General features: G+C 43.1%; 1 protein-coding gene and 1 long non-coding RNA gene across 27 annotated transcripts in view; one reads left to right on the top strand and one right to left on the bottom strand.

Moving 5' to 3' along the window:
• The window catches only part of TCF7 (transcription factor 7), a 118494-nt gene extending 115909 nt beyond the window's left edge, over positions 1-2585 (bottom strand). For 7 of the 26 annotated variants that reach the window (XR_010589900.1, XR_010589899.1, XM_042850880.2 and 4 more), the window contains exons 1-3: positions 1968-2550; positions 1751-1817; positions 960-1066 (exon numbers count right to left, since the gene is read on the bottom strand). Coding sequence is in view for 20 of the 26 variants with exons in the window: in XM_042850880.2 (XP_042706814.2) it covers positions 960-1066; positions 1751-1817; positions 1968-2525 (732 nt within the window). In the remaining 6 variants the exon portion in view is untranslated. Of the gene's footprint in view, positions 1-959; positions 1067-1750; positions 1818-1967 lie in introns of all 26 variants that reach the window. The other 19 variants (XR_508517.4, XR_508518.4, XM_008166378.4 and 16 more) reach the window with 7 other exon arrangements.
• A 67-nt stretch (positions 2586-2652) lies between these two features.
• Positions 2653-9114, top strand: LOC122173774 (uncharacterized). Its single transcript, XR_006174567.2, has 3 exons — positions 2653-3502; positions 4091-4234; positions 8748-9114. It is a non-coding gene; the product is annotated as an uncharacterized LOC122173774 (long non-coding RNA).
• Positions 9115-15557: the final 6443 nt, after the last annotated feature.

Below are 15557 nucleotides of genomic sequence, written 5' to 3'. Positions count from 1 at the left end.
TTTTCCAGTGCACAGAAATTCTACTAAGTTTAGTAGAATTTCAATAAACCTCGGGTTTACATTAAGGAGGTCAAAATGTATTCTTCAAAATCTTGTAGCAGTAAGAACAAAACTAAAGATGACAACCATATTCTGTTCTCATTTACACAACTCCTCCACGTCCAGAATAATAGTTGAAACCCATGCAATCATTCCAGATTTACAGCAATGCTAAGGACGGCAGAATTTGCCCCTTTGTGTTTGTTAGTTGCAATTTCTGTTGGAAACTCTGCTAGAGATAGCTATGGATAGGGATTTTCTGCTAAAACCCCTCCCTAAATAGCACACTATATCAAAGAATTCATTTAGCACAACTTACTGTAAGTATTGAAGTGTATCTAATTACTAGAACTTACTTGATATTTCTTTGCAAAACTTCTGTAAAATAAAGATTGGAACAAACATTGCCTACTAGTCACATTAGACCTTTGTGTAGGACCAACTACAATTAATTAAATATGGTAAAACGTACATCAGTATGGAGATCATCCACCACTGAACCCTTTCATGGGGGGGGGGGGGAGTGCAAAGCAAGCCATTTTACAAGGGGAAGTTGATCTGGGGGCTAGATCCTTAAACACATACATCACAAATTATCATCTAATATTTAAGCAAAAATGAAGGGGGCATTCTGGAGGTAACTCTTTTTGTTGAAACACTGGAGATGAAACTAGAAGCTGAGGTGATCTGAAAAGAAACCGCTCTGGATAATTCAGAACTACACCACTGTCCTACGGCCGAGCATCATTTATCCTCTCTGATCTTTTTCCTGTCATTTCTTTAGGCCACCGTCCTAGGCATTTTAGAAATAATGCTACATCAGGTCAGTAAAAACACTGGCATCAAGTGATTGCATGGCAGACAGCAATATACTTCAACTGTGAAAGGTTAAAAACTTCTCGAAAACATGATGAACTCACCAAAGGTGACATAGATCCATTTGGCAGATAAGGGTCTGAGAGCATTAGAAAAGGGTAGCCAGAATAAGCAGATCCTTTGTACATCCCCGTGTCCTGATGCTTTATACCTGTTAAAATTAAAGTACTTCATTAGGACTTGCCCTGCAACAGGTCATTCCTCTGCCTGTACGAGGTGCTTGTAGTTTGCAAACAGAACATTCCGTGCATCCTATATATTTTTGGTGCCTTCTCTACTAGTAGAATTATTTCATGTTTGCCCTTAGGACTTATAAACGGACTGTATTTTTTATCTGTGGGACTAGCCCACCCCCATCAACAGCTCTGACTTGGCTTTAGTAACAAAGCCAAATAAAAGCTCGTGCTCAAGCCTTTTCCCCTTTCGGGTGAAGCACACTTCACACAGCAGCAGTATTCCTGGACCATCCACCCTGCATCACCGCCGCTTTGCAAAACTTGCCTCCCAGGACCCCACCAAGAGATGAGCAGATCAATAATATTTCAGACACTGTGAGAAAGGGGAGGATTGTTTACACATTAAATGTCAAGGGAGTGACTAAACCCCCTTGTGTTGTGGCAATCCAATGTATCAAGCACGCAAGGGCTTCTTCATCTGGCGAATCAAAGTTCCTCCCTGATTTTTTTTTGTCTGCTCTGATTTATAGAAAGAAACCGAAGTTTCTCTTCTCTCTCCCCCCCCCGCCCCAGGACTCAGCGCATCACCCAAGTGGTTGGGGAGGGGGGATGTACAGAAAGAGGAAGGGCAGGAGAAATGAATGGTTTATGAAACTAACCATCTTCCATGTGATCCGGGAGTTTCTCCTGATAAACCCTTTGTGGATCTTGCACACGCCTGATCGCCTGTGGGGGAGGGAGGGAGAGAAAAGCACAGCAGGGGCCGGAGGGGGGGGGGGGAGAGAAAGTTTTATTCATTGCAATAAACCAGAAAGAAATCGGCTGGAAGGAGGCAAAGCCCTTTGTGCGGGCTGGGGGCTGGCCGCGGGCTCTCACCTCCGGATCGGCCGCCGCGGCAGCGGGGCTACTGTTGCTCTCCGACTCGTTCACCAGCGAGGATTTGAGGTCGGCCAGATCGCGCTCGGTGAAGGCGTTTTCCTGGATCTTCTCCTCTTGCTCCCCTTCGTCCTTAAAGGCGATCATCTCGTCATTGGCCCCCAGGTCATCCCCTCCGCCGCTGCTGAGCTGGGGCATGGTCCCCACCCCCCGTCCCCGCCTCGCCCCTTCCGAGCCACACGGGAACTTCGCCGGCTGCAGCCGCTCTCCCCCCACCCCCCGAAGATCAAACCCTTTTTGGGGGGGAAGGGGCGGGGGCAGGGGGGTTGCAATGCTGCAGCCTGGAGGAGGATGAAGCAGCAGCAGCAGCAAGATCCTGGGGCCAGCAGCACCCCCCCTCCCCGCCCCCCCAGCCCCCGGAAAGTTCAGCGAAGTAGCAGCCTGGGGTGGTGCAAGCCCGAGGCTCTGGCCGGGAGAGACACGGCTCTGGAGCGCCCGGCGCCGAGCGGTGTGTGCGAGCGAGACGGAGGAGCTCCAGCAGCCAAGGGCTGGAGACATCAAAGCAGCCGCCGGCTGATTGACAGCGCAGGGGAGGGGTTGGGTGGCTCTCTCTCTCTCGCGCGCACACACACAGCCCCGCGCGCCTGTCTTAAAGGGCCCGCGCTCGCTCGCTGCACGCCCAGGCGCGTCCCCGCGGAGCGAGCTGGAGCCCGGCTGGGGGGAGCCTGGGCACCGCTACATGCCCCACCGCAGAGCCGCCAGGCGCCCCGGGGGCACAGCCCGTCTCTGCCCCAGCGCCTGTGCGGGGCCCGCGCTGGGCTCGGGGAGGTCTCCCCGGGGGGTTTCCACAGCGAGATTTTAATGTTATTTGTGGACTAACCAGGCACCAGTTGCTGAAATGTTAAATTTCAGCCTCTCCCCGAGCCGGCCCTGGCGCTACCCAGCTCGCTGGGGCGTGTGGCTGCCCGGGGACCCGCTCCTGGAGCCAATGGGAGACGCCCCTGACTTACACCGGGGAAGTAGGATCGGGCCCAGCCCAGACGTTTTGCTGTGGGGATTGATTTTTATTTTTTATTTCTTTAGCTTTGACCGAGCCCGTGCGTCGTCGGTTCTCTGCCAGCGCGCCCAGGGCCGAGGCAACGTGCAAACCTCGAGGGAGCGTGGCAGTGGGTTGAGCATATCCTTGAAGGGGACATCTCAGCCTCCACGTCCCCTCTGCCCAGCCCCGGTGTCCAGTCCTGGCTGGGTCCTGGGCAGGGGCATTCTCGTTTGCAAGTCTTGCAAACACCCGCCTCCCCCTCCCCGATCTCGTTAGGAACATAGACGTGACGTCGGATTTCAGAAAATTATTAGTTTTCCTAACTTGCCCGGAGGGTCCGGAAACCTGAAATTAAACATCTTCGCAGCCAATTTCCAAAGACACTAGACACGTCTGTTCTGGCGTCAGTTTGGAGAGAAGAGGGAAAAAAAAAAACAACCACCCCACAGTTCCCATGGAAAGGAAACTCCCCATCTCGGCTGATCACATACAACAGGTCCGGTGCTTGTCTCTGGTAGCTTAGAAAAACATACCGCTGTTTGTTTTCCTTAATTAAGATTGCATAAGATAGCCCGGAGTTTCGGAGAGTTTTTCTACAGGTTGTAATGACGCCATGTAAATTGGTCTTTATGACCCAATATAGCACATATTTGTCGCATTCAACACTTGAAGGAGCTGAAAATCTGGGTCCCTATTTTGACTGTTAATTAAGAAGCTTATTGCTGTGTGTGGCTTTTTATTGCTTTTTGGGGTGAGAATAATTAATTGGTGCCACTTTAAAAAGTAATCAATATATTTAATTTTTAAAAAACACTGACCAGGTTTTTTTTTTTTTTTGCTACTTTTTTATGGGGAAAACTAGATGATATGTGAAATAGACAGGATACTATACATGATATTGCTTATACCTCTCCTTACTCAGCTAGTCAAACCAAATTAATGAAAGTGCTACAGTTTTAGGCGAATCCATTTGTAAATTTCCTTTCTTTTTCAGATTATATTTTAAAAGAATCAAAAGCTGCAATCAATTGTGAGGAATAATTTGAATGAAATATTTGCTACTTTAAATTTTCTTTTCTTTCAGATGATCCTCTTGTTTTGCATCTGAAAAAAAAAATCGGCAGATTTACAGCCCTCCCAAATGGAGATAAAACCTTGGCAATGAGTTGGAAACCTGTTGTAATCTGTGATCCGGGAAACAAAGAGCCTCATTAATGCAGAGATTTTGGTGAGCCTTTGATGTTAGCTAGCATAGCATTCACTCTCAGTTCCATTTGCATTTAAACATTCATAAAAACATCATCTCTGCTTCCTTTGCCTTAAGCAATTTAGGAGTAAAGTATAGCTTCTATTTAAAGAAACCCACTGTGGTGAGGCTTAGAATACAAATATCACATAATCTTCAAGCAGAGCAAATATTTTATCCTATATCTCTGGTAGGCACATAATATTATATTTAAGACCCAAAATAAAAGATCTATCTTATTTTCATTAACCTTGACCCACACATACAACAACAAAAAGGGGGAGGGGGGGAGAGGAAGAGAAAAGCCTTTTTAATCCTAAATACACCAGTTAGTAATTATGGAAGTTTAAAAAAAATACCCAAGATTTATATTATTCACAAGAGCCAATTTTTTAAAAAAAAATTGGGTGCCTAAAGCTAGGTTACTATATCCATATTTAGGCATCCAATTCTGAAAGCATTGGCCAGGATTTTTTTCTTTTATTTGTATAGATTTCAAGTTGCTGAACCTTCACTCTGTTATTAAAATGGGGTCTAAGGAAAGAGACTTTTATTTTTACAGTCAAATGTGAAAATTAAAATTAACACCTAAGCATGACAATAATAACAAAATAACCAAAGGAGTCCACAAATCAAAATAAAATTAATACATCCAGAGTTTTTCTTCTAAAGCAATTCACTGCAGTTTGCAGAGTATATTCTGGCTATTTGTAGAAAGGAAGCATGTGGTAAAGTTGGAAAGTCCTTTAGAAAACAAAGGCCTATCCACTTTGCTATCTTCAGAACTATAGGTTCAAACAATTAAATCTAAGAGAAGGGGAACAGTGCTAGAAATATTTCAAGATTCTGAGTCAGGTTGTACAAATCTAGGACACACCATTAAAAACAATCAGATAATGCAGAATCTCATCAGATGACATATTGCAGATTATGTTTTTCAGTCTTAATAGCAAACATAGGAATATTTTCATGTTAAAGGCTATGAGTCAGTTTAGTCAACTTGTTTTTTAAGCACTATAGGCAAGTTTCCCATATGATAAATGTCTAAAATTTAAAATTGAAATGGAAAATGGTTAAACACAATTTTACCTTGGGTATGTTTTTGGAGCTGGATCAAAGTAAAGTGAAAAGCTTGGCTCACTTGTCAGATCATATCTGCACTGAACCTCAAGGTTTGATTTGTATTATTTACATGGAAAAGGTCCCAAAAGACCAATTTGGCACTAAGTATCATCATTACGTTGTTTCGCTTGTATGGGTGATTAAATCAATAAAGCTTTTCCATTTTAATGTTTTTGGAAAGGTGCAGTCATCTGTGAATTAAGGAACCTTTTCTGTTGTCATCTTTGTGCCTCTGACATACTTGTTGTGTGTGGTTTTTTTTTTTTTTTTTAATAAGCAGACACCTAAAGTAAAGAAACACATCTGCTGTCAGCATTGTTAAATTTTCTAATTACCCTCCATTTTTTTAAACAATTAAACAGGTACAATAATTTATGTGACTAAATCATGGGTGATAATTATGCGTTTTAAAGAATAGAGATCTATTTTATCTAATCTAATCATCCCACACTCATCAACATGGTGTATTCTGAATACTGTACAAATGTGTTAAATCGAACAGGTAAAATGTTCTGTGGGTATCACAATGTGGATCTTCATCCTCACTGGGTGAAGTCCTGGCTCTACTGGAGTCACTGGGAGCGTTGCCATTGGGTCCAGGATTCCACCCATTATTCTGTGAAAAGAAGCTTCAGATTGAGATGGCTGAATCTATTTATCAGTGTTACCAGCTGTGGGGATTTCGATATGAGTCTGAGCTGGAGCCCCTCTGCCTGAGGGAGCGCCCCTCTATTGTGCCTAATGTGAAAGATCAGCCAGCCAGAGCTGCTGCAGGAAGTAAGCAGAGCTCTTTCCCACCCCTGCTCCTGACACCATTTTTATAGGAGGGGATGGGGGCAGCTCCCACACCCTTCCTGTGAGTGAGGGGACAGCAACTCTGTTCCTTTCTCCCTCTCCTTTCAGTCCTGCAGCTCCTGGCCTGGGAAAGGGACTCTGGAGCTGGTGCTGTCGTATTGTCCCTTTGCTGAGGTTTCTGTCCCAGGCATTCCATAAGGGTGCTCAGCACATGCTGCCAGCTGTGCAGCTCCAGTGGCTCAGGAATTGGGATAATTCCTGTTGGCTTGGTTTGTTTGTTTGTTTGTTTTTTTTGGTATCCCAGTGGTGGCAACCCCACCTACCCTCCCCCCATCCTGGAAGGTGAAGAAGGAACACTGCTGCAGTCCCCCAGGCCTAGGGAAGGAGGGCAAAGAAGGAGCAGAGGTGAGGCTGGGCGGGGGGGAAGGCTAAATGGGGGGTGAAATTGGGCTAAATTGGGGAGTGACTGAGAGGGCTGAAGTGATGGGTGGGGGTTGATGAGGAGCTGAACTAAAGGGGCTGAACGGGGTGGGAGCTGGGAGGGAAGAACTAATGGGAGTGGGGTATGCAGGGCAGAATTATAAATACATTTGGGAGCGTTGGCAACACTAATGTGTCACACACACATTGAGGGTGGTCGGGGAGTTCTGTACTGTAATTTTTTCTTGTTTTTTTTTAATATTTTTTAAGGTATTGTATATCAGTTCTGATTAGCTGATGTAATTAAAGCAAGCAATTAAGTAACAAATTGAAAAGAAAAGTGGATGCTGCATGTGCTTGTCCCTGCCTGCTCTATGGTTTGGGAACAGTGGGTCTTACAGAGATGTAAGCAAAGAAGATACAGTTGAAAGTAATATACTGAGGAGAATGGCAGGCTAGCAGAGGGCACACAGAGTGTACCTGGAAGAAATTAAGCAAAGATGAACCTGGAACACTTAAGGTATGTCTACGCTGTGATAAAAATCCCATGGCACCAAGTCTCAGAAACCAAGTCAACTGACTTGGGCTCGCAGGGTTAAAAATAGCAATATAGGTATTCGAGCTTGGGCTGGAGCCCTGGCTCTGAGACCTTCTCCCCACATGTGATCTCAGACCCTCTACTCCACTCTGAGCCTATGAACCTAACTCAGCTGACCCAGGCCAGCTGTGGCCATGCCACAAGTGTTTTATTGCAGTGTAAACATACCCTCATAGATAGCATGGAGAGTGCACTGAGGTGGGTTGGACATGTGATAAGAATGGAAGAAGAAAGACCAGCAAAGAAATCCTGGGAGGAAGAGGACCGTGAGAAAGGATATGAAAGACAAAGGATACAATGGAAAGACTGTCAAGAAAAAATTTGAAGAGAAAGGGACTGGAACTCCCAAGTCCTACGTGCCCTGGACCAGAAGGAGTGGCTAAGAATGGTAAACAACTCCGACGCAAGGTAAATGGCAAAAGGAGTTGAGAAGTGAAGAGAAGTTCAATGAATTCTGATTGGCTGACGTGTTGCTCTCTTTCAACAAATTCTATCCTCCGTTACACCAGTGCAGAGTCATTGAAGCCAATTGGTGTAAGTAAGGGCTTATTTCAGCTGACGTTGGTTTAGATCTGTATTTATACACTTCTCTCTCTTTGTATATATGTCTTATTGTTTCACCTTTATGTTGGGCATATATGTGTCTGTCGTGTGCATACAAAATTACCCTGAAGATTTATTTTAAAAAGACTTGTTTACAATGTTTTTCGCAGAAGATTGGTTAATTCTACCATTAGCGTAAGTGTTCTACGTGCTTGAAGAGGCTGGAAAAATATATGGAATTATTTTTTTTATACAAATTGTTGCTATTTATTGCTCATGGACATGCAGGATTAAGGCTCTGTCCATACTGGGGTATCTTACAGTGATGTAGTTACACTGGTATAAATGCCCAGTATAGATGAGATGTACTGGCATAAAATGGGGCTAATATCCGTGCAATTTATCCTGGTAAGTTACCAGAGTAAATCAGACCACTGCAAGCCCTCTTTTACACAGTAGAGGGTTTACATTGGTGTAACTATCTGAATGTTCCCCTGATCTAGACAAGCTCTAAGAAGGAGGATGGATTCATCAGTGGTAAACTGCAACTTCCCCACAGAGCTGTGCTAAACATTGCACCTCATTCCTGATCTGTGGCACCCCACTTGCCTATCGCCCCTTTGACTCCCCTTCTCTTGAACAGGTATTGACATGACAGGGTTTTGTTGTGGTTTGGGCACCTAATGCCTGATCCAGGATTTGAACCCTTGATAAAAAGGATAGGTAATTTATCAGTCCATCTCCCCACCGAGACTCTCACTATCCATGATGATTTTTCACTATTTTAAGAAATTAATTTGACTTAAGTGACAAGTTTTTAGGACAGACTCTCATCTGGTAGATGTAGTTAAAGGATTTGCCTGCAGCAGCCAGAAGGCAGTTTTTTAAAGTACTCAAAGAAATTGACTCCTCCGATATTACAATTGAGGTTGCTTTATAATGACTGAACACTTTTCTGGATATATCAGAATTGTTCCTAGATACCATGACTGAGGACTCTTTTCTTTCTCTTTGCAGGTAATCAGCCAAGACACTGTAATCTGTTAGTTGGGGCCGGGGTCCTGCCTTTTCTAGGCAATCCTAGGATGAAGAGAGAACAAAGGAATGAGAATAGGCTTTAAAAGGTCACTGTCAGAGTGAAAAACTATAGCGTGAAACCTGTTCCAGTCACCATCATTATTAGCTAACCTCCTGTTTGGAGAGAACAGGCCATACTGTTGCCAAATATACTGAGTACAGTTCTGCTCTACCAGTTGTTACAAAGCTACCTCCATTGAGCCACAGAGTTTTGCTGGGCCCTTGAGCAGTGTTTTCTGATAGTTTTTCACTTAAAAATCCTTGAACCTAGTACAAACACCTGAGATTATTAAAACTGAAATGATTTTACAATTCTCATTAATTTTTCACTTTATTTATTGTTGTCACTTCTTGCACTTACTTAGTTGCCTTTGAGTTTGTCAGTTTCTAAACCATTTTACTGTCAGGATCTCATGCATTAGCCCAATAGTGCCAGATTTGTATTGCAAACCGGAAAGGGCATATTTACTTCTTTGCAAAAATCCCTGGATCCAGTCCTGCATCCTTTACTCACACAGTCATACAAGCTGTCCTTCCTCATATGCGTTAAAGGGACTCGGAGCCTGCAGAATGAAGCTCATTGTTTCCACTGAATTTTTTTCTTAAATCATTATTTTTATTTTTACAAAACCAAAGTTTTGGAGCAAGATTGACCTCACACCATCCCTTTAAATATTTACAGAATCTATATATGATTACAGAACTGGCCCTTTGATATACGCTGCTGTGTTATAAACAGCATAAAGGACACATCATACCAGGATTCCTGTTTGCACACTGGTTATAACACAGTACACAGGAATCCAGATGTTGTTCAGCTCTTCCAGACATCTGTGACGTGCAAGTCCTGGGACCTCTGCATGGGGAGTTGTTGCCTTTGAAGGTCAGGAGAGGGGCAGAAGCAACAGGACATAGGCTGGAGAGACCTCTGGGGACTCATGAGAAGAGAGAAAAGGGTTTGGAATGACTTTGACAGCCCTGGCTGCAACACTTTCTGTGATGCCCACATTAGCACATCAAACCCACGCAGAGCAAAGCTGAAGGCTTTGGCAACCTGTCTTAGATGAAGTCACATAGCAGGAAGCCCTTCCTGAATCACTGCAGTTTGAGTATCTCATTTCCAATGCCAGAGCTATGCAGAAAAAGGGGGAAAGAAGAGGAAAGGACTGGCAGCAAAGTGAAATTAACAGGGAGTAATCAAAGTGATAGGGGTTGGGACAGGATGGCAAGTATGAGAGCTAGGAGAAAATGCATCCAAAGTCTGTCAGCCATCTCTATTTTTCAGCACCCATATTGACCATTTCCCCTACTATGTTACTCCCACAGTCTCTCTTTGTCCCATGAAATTCAATGGTGATAAGAAGTATTTTTCTCTGGATGTACAACTCTTTATAGTTTATGAATGTTGCCTGCAACGGGGAAGAAGGAAAAGGAGGGATGGAGAAAAGAGGAAAGGAGGGAGAAGATACAGGGAGATAATACAAGAACTAGGGGTCACCAAATGAAATTAATAGGCAGCAGGTTTAAAACAAATAAAAGGAAGTTCTTCTTCACACAGCGCACAGTCAACTTGTGGAACTCCTTACCTGAGGAGGTTGTGAAGGCTAGGACTGTAACAGCGTTTAAAAGAGAACTGGATAAATTCATGGAGATTAAGTCCATTAATGGCTATTAGCCATGACGGGTAAGGAATGGTGTCCCTAGACTCTGTTTGTCAGAGGGTGGAGATGGATGGCAGGAGAGAGATCACTTGCTCATTACCTGTTAGGTTCACTCCCTCTGGGGCACCTGGCATTGGCCACTGTCGGTAGACAGAATACTGGGCTAGATGGACCCTGGCCCAATATGGCCGTTCTTATGTAAGAAGATGAGGATAAGGAAGACGCTTTAAGGGGGAAAAGTTTGTCTAAAAACTTAGGCACAGAATGATCATATGCCAAGACATCTCTTTCTGTAGTTTCTCTGAACAGAAATCTCTTAGCTGAAGTGGAGGAAAGATCCAAAAAAGTGTTTGCAAATCTGAACAACTCAGTCAATAAGGCAGAGTTTTCTGCAGAAAGGTGCATTCTGGTTTCAGGATACTTATATTTACTTTGTAGTCATCTAGAACTCCCATAACTTCATCGCTGACTTCAGCAAGATGCTTACAAACCAGACCTTGGGTCAGGCAAGCAGACTGTGGGTTCATTATTCGCCCAGTTCTCCCCAGTGCAGATTGAAAAATGGAAGCAGCGTGAGGAAAGGTAAGTGCACGAAGGAGAACAGTAGCCCTTCGTTTTTCACACCATCTTCCTATTCTCGCTTCTCTCCTACTCATAATTCCATCACTTCCCCTGGCTCAAATATTGGAGTGGGAGTTTGCAGAAAATGCAGTAGGATTGCTTACACAAACTCTTCCTCTTTTATTACGTGGTGTATAAAGAACCGGACTAAAGATGCAGTAAAGTCTACATTAAATACAGAGCCAAAGACTATCCTATTAAGCAAGGCAACTGAAATAGTTGTTTTGGGCTAGCTGTACAGAAAGGGTGCCTTGTAGTTACACTACATGTTTCAACAGTATGCTACTCTGAAAAGTGTTCTATACGTGCCGACATCCACTGCTGGCATGTGTACAGACCTGAGGCTTGCCAGCTCCGAATTTGGAAGGAGGAGACTTGCTGTGTTAAATATATGTGTCATCACTAGTCCTTTTCCCCGTAATTTAATCATTCCGTTGTGCAATATATTTGAAGCAAGTCCGTCCATTTAGTTTAGATGAACTGTGGCCAAATAACTGTACTGAAGCTGCCTTCAGAGTCTGTTAGGTAGATTTCTTTGACAGAAATTGCTTGAATAGCTCTTCCATAACTACATGCAAACAGCCGTTCACCCTCCTGTTGTCAGTTCTTTGACAAAGTGCCTTATAGTAGGGATGCTTTACCAGAAAGGGAGAGCCCTTTTGTTAAAAACATGCTGTTCATTGCAGCTATTCCACCTCCAACTGTGGTCTTGTCAGCTTTCATAAGCTCAATAGGGTTGTGCCTGTTTAGTACTTAGAGGGAAAACCTCCAAGGAAAACTAAGTGCTGGAAGGAGTGGTTTTGGTGATTCAATAGGTGGCACGCTTCCCTCTGAGTCAGTGCTGACGTCCAGCAGGAGGTTAGGAGCACTGGAGCTGCTGATTTTTGCAAACTCAGATCTTGGCCACTTGTCATTAAAAATCCCCTGATACTTTTTGCAAAAGGAGAGGTGTTAGCGCCTGTGTCCGGGCCAGCTTACATTCTCCCTCCCTAAATCTTTCCTATCGTCTCAAATGTATAGGTTATTCCTCCCTTTCTGTCTGTGTAGTATTGCTGTGCACTGTTAAACAGTGGCTGCGTTACACCTCCTGGATGGTTAATTGATCCTAGGATATAGTGTATATATAAAAGGAGGGTCATTACTTTTCAGAAATTACTTAAAGTGGAGTTTTATTTTTTTAAGTGAATCTAGTGGTCATTAGCTTGTTACACAGACAGACCAGGAGTCTGAAGTCCTGAATGCATTCAGAGCTAAGACCGCACTTGTACAAGCAAGCCACACACTTCCTTGTTCCTGTGCATCTGTCCTGCTCTTTGTCTAGTGTTGGGACCCAGGGCTGGGTCAGTCTTTGTTTTCTCTGCTGAGACCACCAGTTTTGGTGGTGATGGTGATTTTGTGATGTGGCATTTGAGGCCTGATTCTGCAAAGTTCTGGGGATCTTCAGGTCCCATACAGGTAAATGAACCTGTTCCTTCATGGTGTGTGAAAGGACTAGGCAAATCCCACTGACTTTAGGGTGGTCAGCACTTTGCAGGTCAGGCTTTTTCCAGTAGGCACTAGAATGAAACCACCAGTTCCTTTCACAGAGGAAGTCACTACCAGATTGGTTTGGATTGAAGCCACAGACCTAGAGCTGAAAGACTCTGTATCCCAAGCCCCTTGTGACAATTAGTCTCCTCTTCTGGGGAAATAGTCATGTGATTTCATTACTCCACAAATATAAAAAAACTATATAGTTATAAGAGCTGTATTTCTGGTGGATGTTAAACAACAATAATAAAGAGCTTAATAATAAGTAGCGGATAAATAAGAGGTTTGCTAAAATACTTGGGGAAGGAGAGGGGAAAGAGAATAAAACACAGAAGCAGTGATTTTAGCAGGACAAGAAGAAAAAGTACATAAAATTCATACAGGTATTTAAGGACAATTAAGGCTAAACATGAATTATGTTTATGAGATGGTTTCATCTCGATGCAGGCTAGCATTCCTCAGCTTTTTATATATAAATATTTTTCTTGAAGCAAAGTCACCTTTATTGGATGTAAGAGCTATTCCATGTCATTTATTTTAATGCTCTAATATAGTTCCCCTAGTTAATCATTGCTATTTCTAAATATAAATTTCCTTTCAAGTTGTTTTAAAATGAAAGGGCCTGCTTCACTCTTTGACCTTCTGTAATAAGCAGACCCTTGAAATGCAGCATTTCCACAAAGCAAGCTGAGGGAACAACAGATGGGGTTAGTAAATTACAGCCTACAAAGGAACTGTATAAGGAATAGGGTTGGAATGGATGGAGGCTTAAAATACCCAATGAGATTTTTCCATGCTGTAGCCTGTTTCTTGCAGTTGAGCATTGATTGTTAGATGTATAACTTCTGTGACATTAACTTTCTGCAGCGATTGATTTGTAGGAGTCACTCCACCCCAAAATACCGACTCCTTGGATCTCAACATTCAGTAATACTCAGCCAGGGGCATGCATCTTCTAGGTATGTTTCAGTGGTTTGCATTTTCATTTATTTGCTAAAGGTAGTCTGATGGGTTTATTTACACTGTTTTGCAAATTCCAGATCTGTGTGTGGTTTCCTAGGAATTTCATAGATAAATCAGTGCATGTCTATTTCAGGGTAGTAGTGGTTTAGACTTAAAGTCCATTTCCCAAAACAATAATCCTAAACTGTATCTGTGATTTTTTTCTTCCAAAGTGTTCATTCTCTTTGGGATTATCAATTCAATTTTCAAAAGCCTGGGCCTGATCCAGCAGCCCTTATTCTCACTAGTAAGTCTAACTGAATTAATGGGACTGCTCAAATGTATAAGGGCAGAGGAGTGAGCATTAATTAATATATATTTCCATGATGTGATTGCTCTAAGGTTTGCAGCTCCATAACATTAGTATTTGATACAGACTAGCAGTAGGTTGTCATTGTGATCAAACAGAAAGCTTCTGTGGGGAAGAATACATTCTTTGCATCTTGTGTGATAAGTATTTGATGGGAATTTGGTAAAATGTATTTAGGACACTGTGAAGGTTCCTGAAAATCTTCACTGTCATACCTTTATTTTCTCAGGGTTGAAATTCCAAAGCTAAAAGGGACCTTCTTTAACTGCACTTCAAGTAGACTGAGGTTATTGTTATAATCCTTTTTACAAGACCAGTCATAAATCCTCCAAAATTCATATTGTTTAAAGGAACAGTAATAATCGATGCTCAATCCTGCAAAACAGTTTAGAGGCTCTGTCCCTCACTATGTCAAGAGAATCTTAACACGTTTTACAAACCTTACATGTGTTGGGTGTGAACCTGTAAACCCTCGGGTCATAGAATCATAGAAACGTGGGGCTGGAAAGGACCTCAAAAGGTCTTCTAGTCCAGCTCCCCATGCCAATGCAGGATTATGTGAGTATAGTTCATAGTCATGTGAGTGAGTTCAGTGAGCCTCCTTGTATGAGTCAGGATTAATCATGTGATCAAGGGTTTGCATGACAAGGCTCACAGGAATCACTTCAGCTGCCACTGAAATGGACCTTCTTCTGGAGAGAAAAGTTGTAGCTGTTTAGGGCATGTTGCTGCAACCTTAATTTATAGAAGTAATCCTCACTCAACCAAGTAGTCCCATTGGCCCTGACAACATGAGGGACATCCCAACATTGCTATCACCAAATCAGCACTACCTCTGGTAATAGCACTCAGAGGTGCTAGTTTAGAAGGGCTGCTGACATTTGAGCACTGTGTTACCAAAGCAGGTCTAATCAACACAATATTTAAAATGCTGGTGGCAGCTACTGGCCGATCTACACTAGGCTGGCTCCCACTCTTGCAAACATTGCTACAAAATGTGCCTAGTGTAGACAGGCTGTTGACATTAATGGGACTATTTCCATGATTAAAGATAGCAGAATTAGACCTTAAGCTGCTCACAGAGCAAGACTATATCTATAACAATTGAAGACCAAAATTACCCAACTGAAACTCCACAGTGAATTGTTTACTTGGGGAGGCAGAATGTGATTGAACACTTTGCAGTTGGACAGGACACCAAGGTTAACACCTTTCATCTTGATGTAAGGTCATTAATGACCACATGCGGTCAAGACCTTGGTTTAACATTGGCGAGACAGCACCTCCAGCCTTGCTGTGTCCCTTAGCATCATGCTGGAGTATTGGTTCAATACTAGTTCAGAAGGAAGAGTGTTTTTTTCCCCCCACCAGCAACACTTTGTGTCACCTGGGTGGGAATTCTCAGAGGAAAATCCAAGTGCTACTGACCCTACCAGAATGATAGTTAGGCTGGTTGCACTACTGATGTAATTTCTGTTTCCTGTAAACAGATCTAAATCTCTGTCCTCCTTACAACTGTACAAAATGTAGCACAGTGAGAACTCATGGTTTCTGTTTGCTTGCTGAAATGATGAGTAGAGTGAAGCAGGCAATGTGATTTCAGACATCAGTAAAGTCAGGCAGTAA

The sequence above is a fragment of the Chrysemys picta genome, chromosome 8 (genome assembly GCF_011386835.1).
Source record: "Chrysemys picta bellii isolate R12L10 chromosome 8, ASM1138683v2, whole genome shotgun sequence".
NCBI classification, from domain to species: domain Eukaryota; kingdom Metazoa; phylum Chordata; order Testudines; family Emydidae; genus Chrysemys; species Chrysemys picta.
The sequence above is the reverse complement of the archived record's forward strand: the minus strand, read 5'-3'. Positions and strand labels throughout refer to the sequence as shown.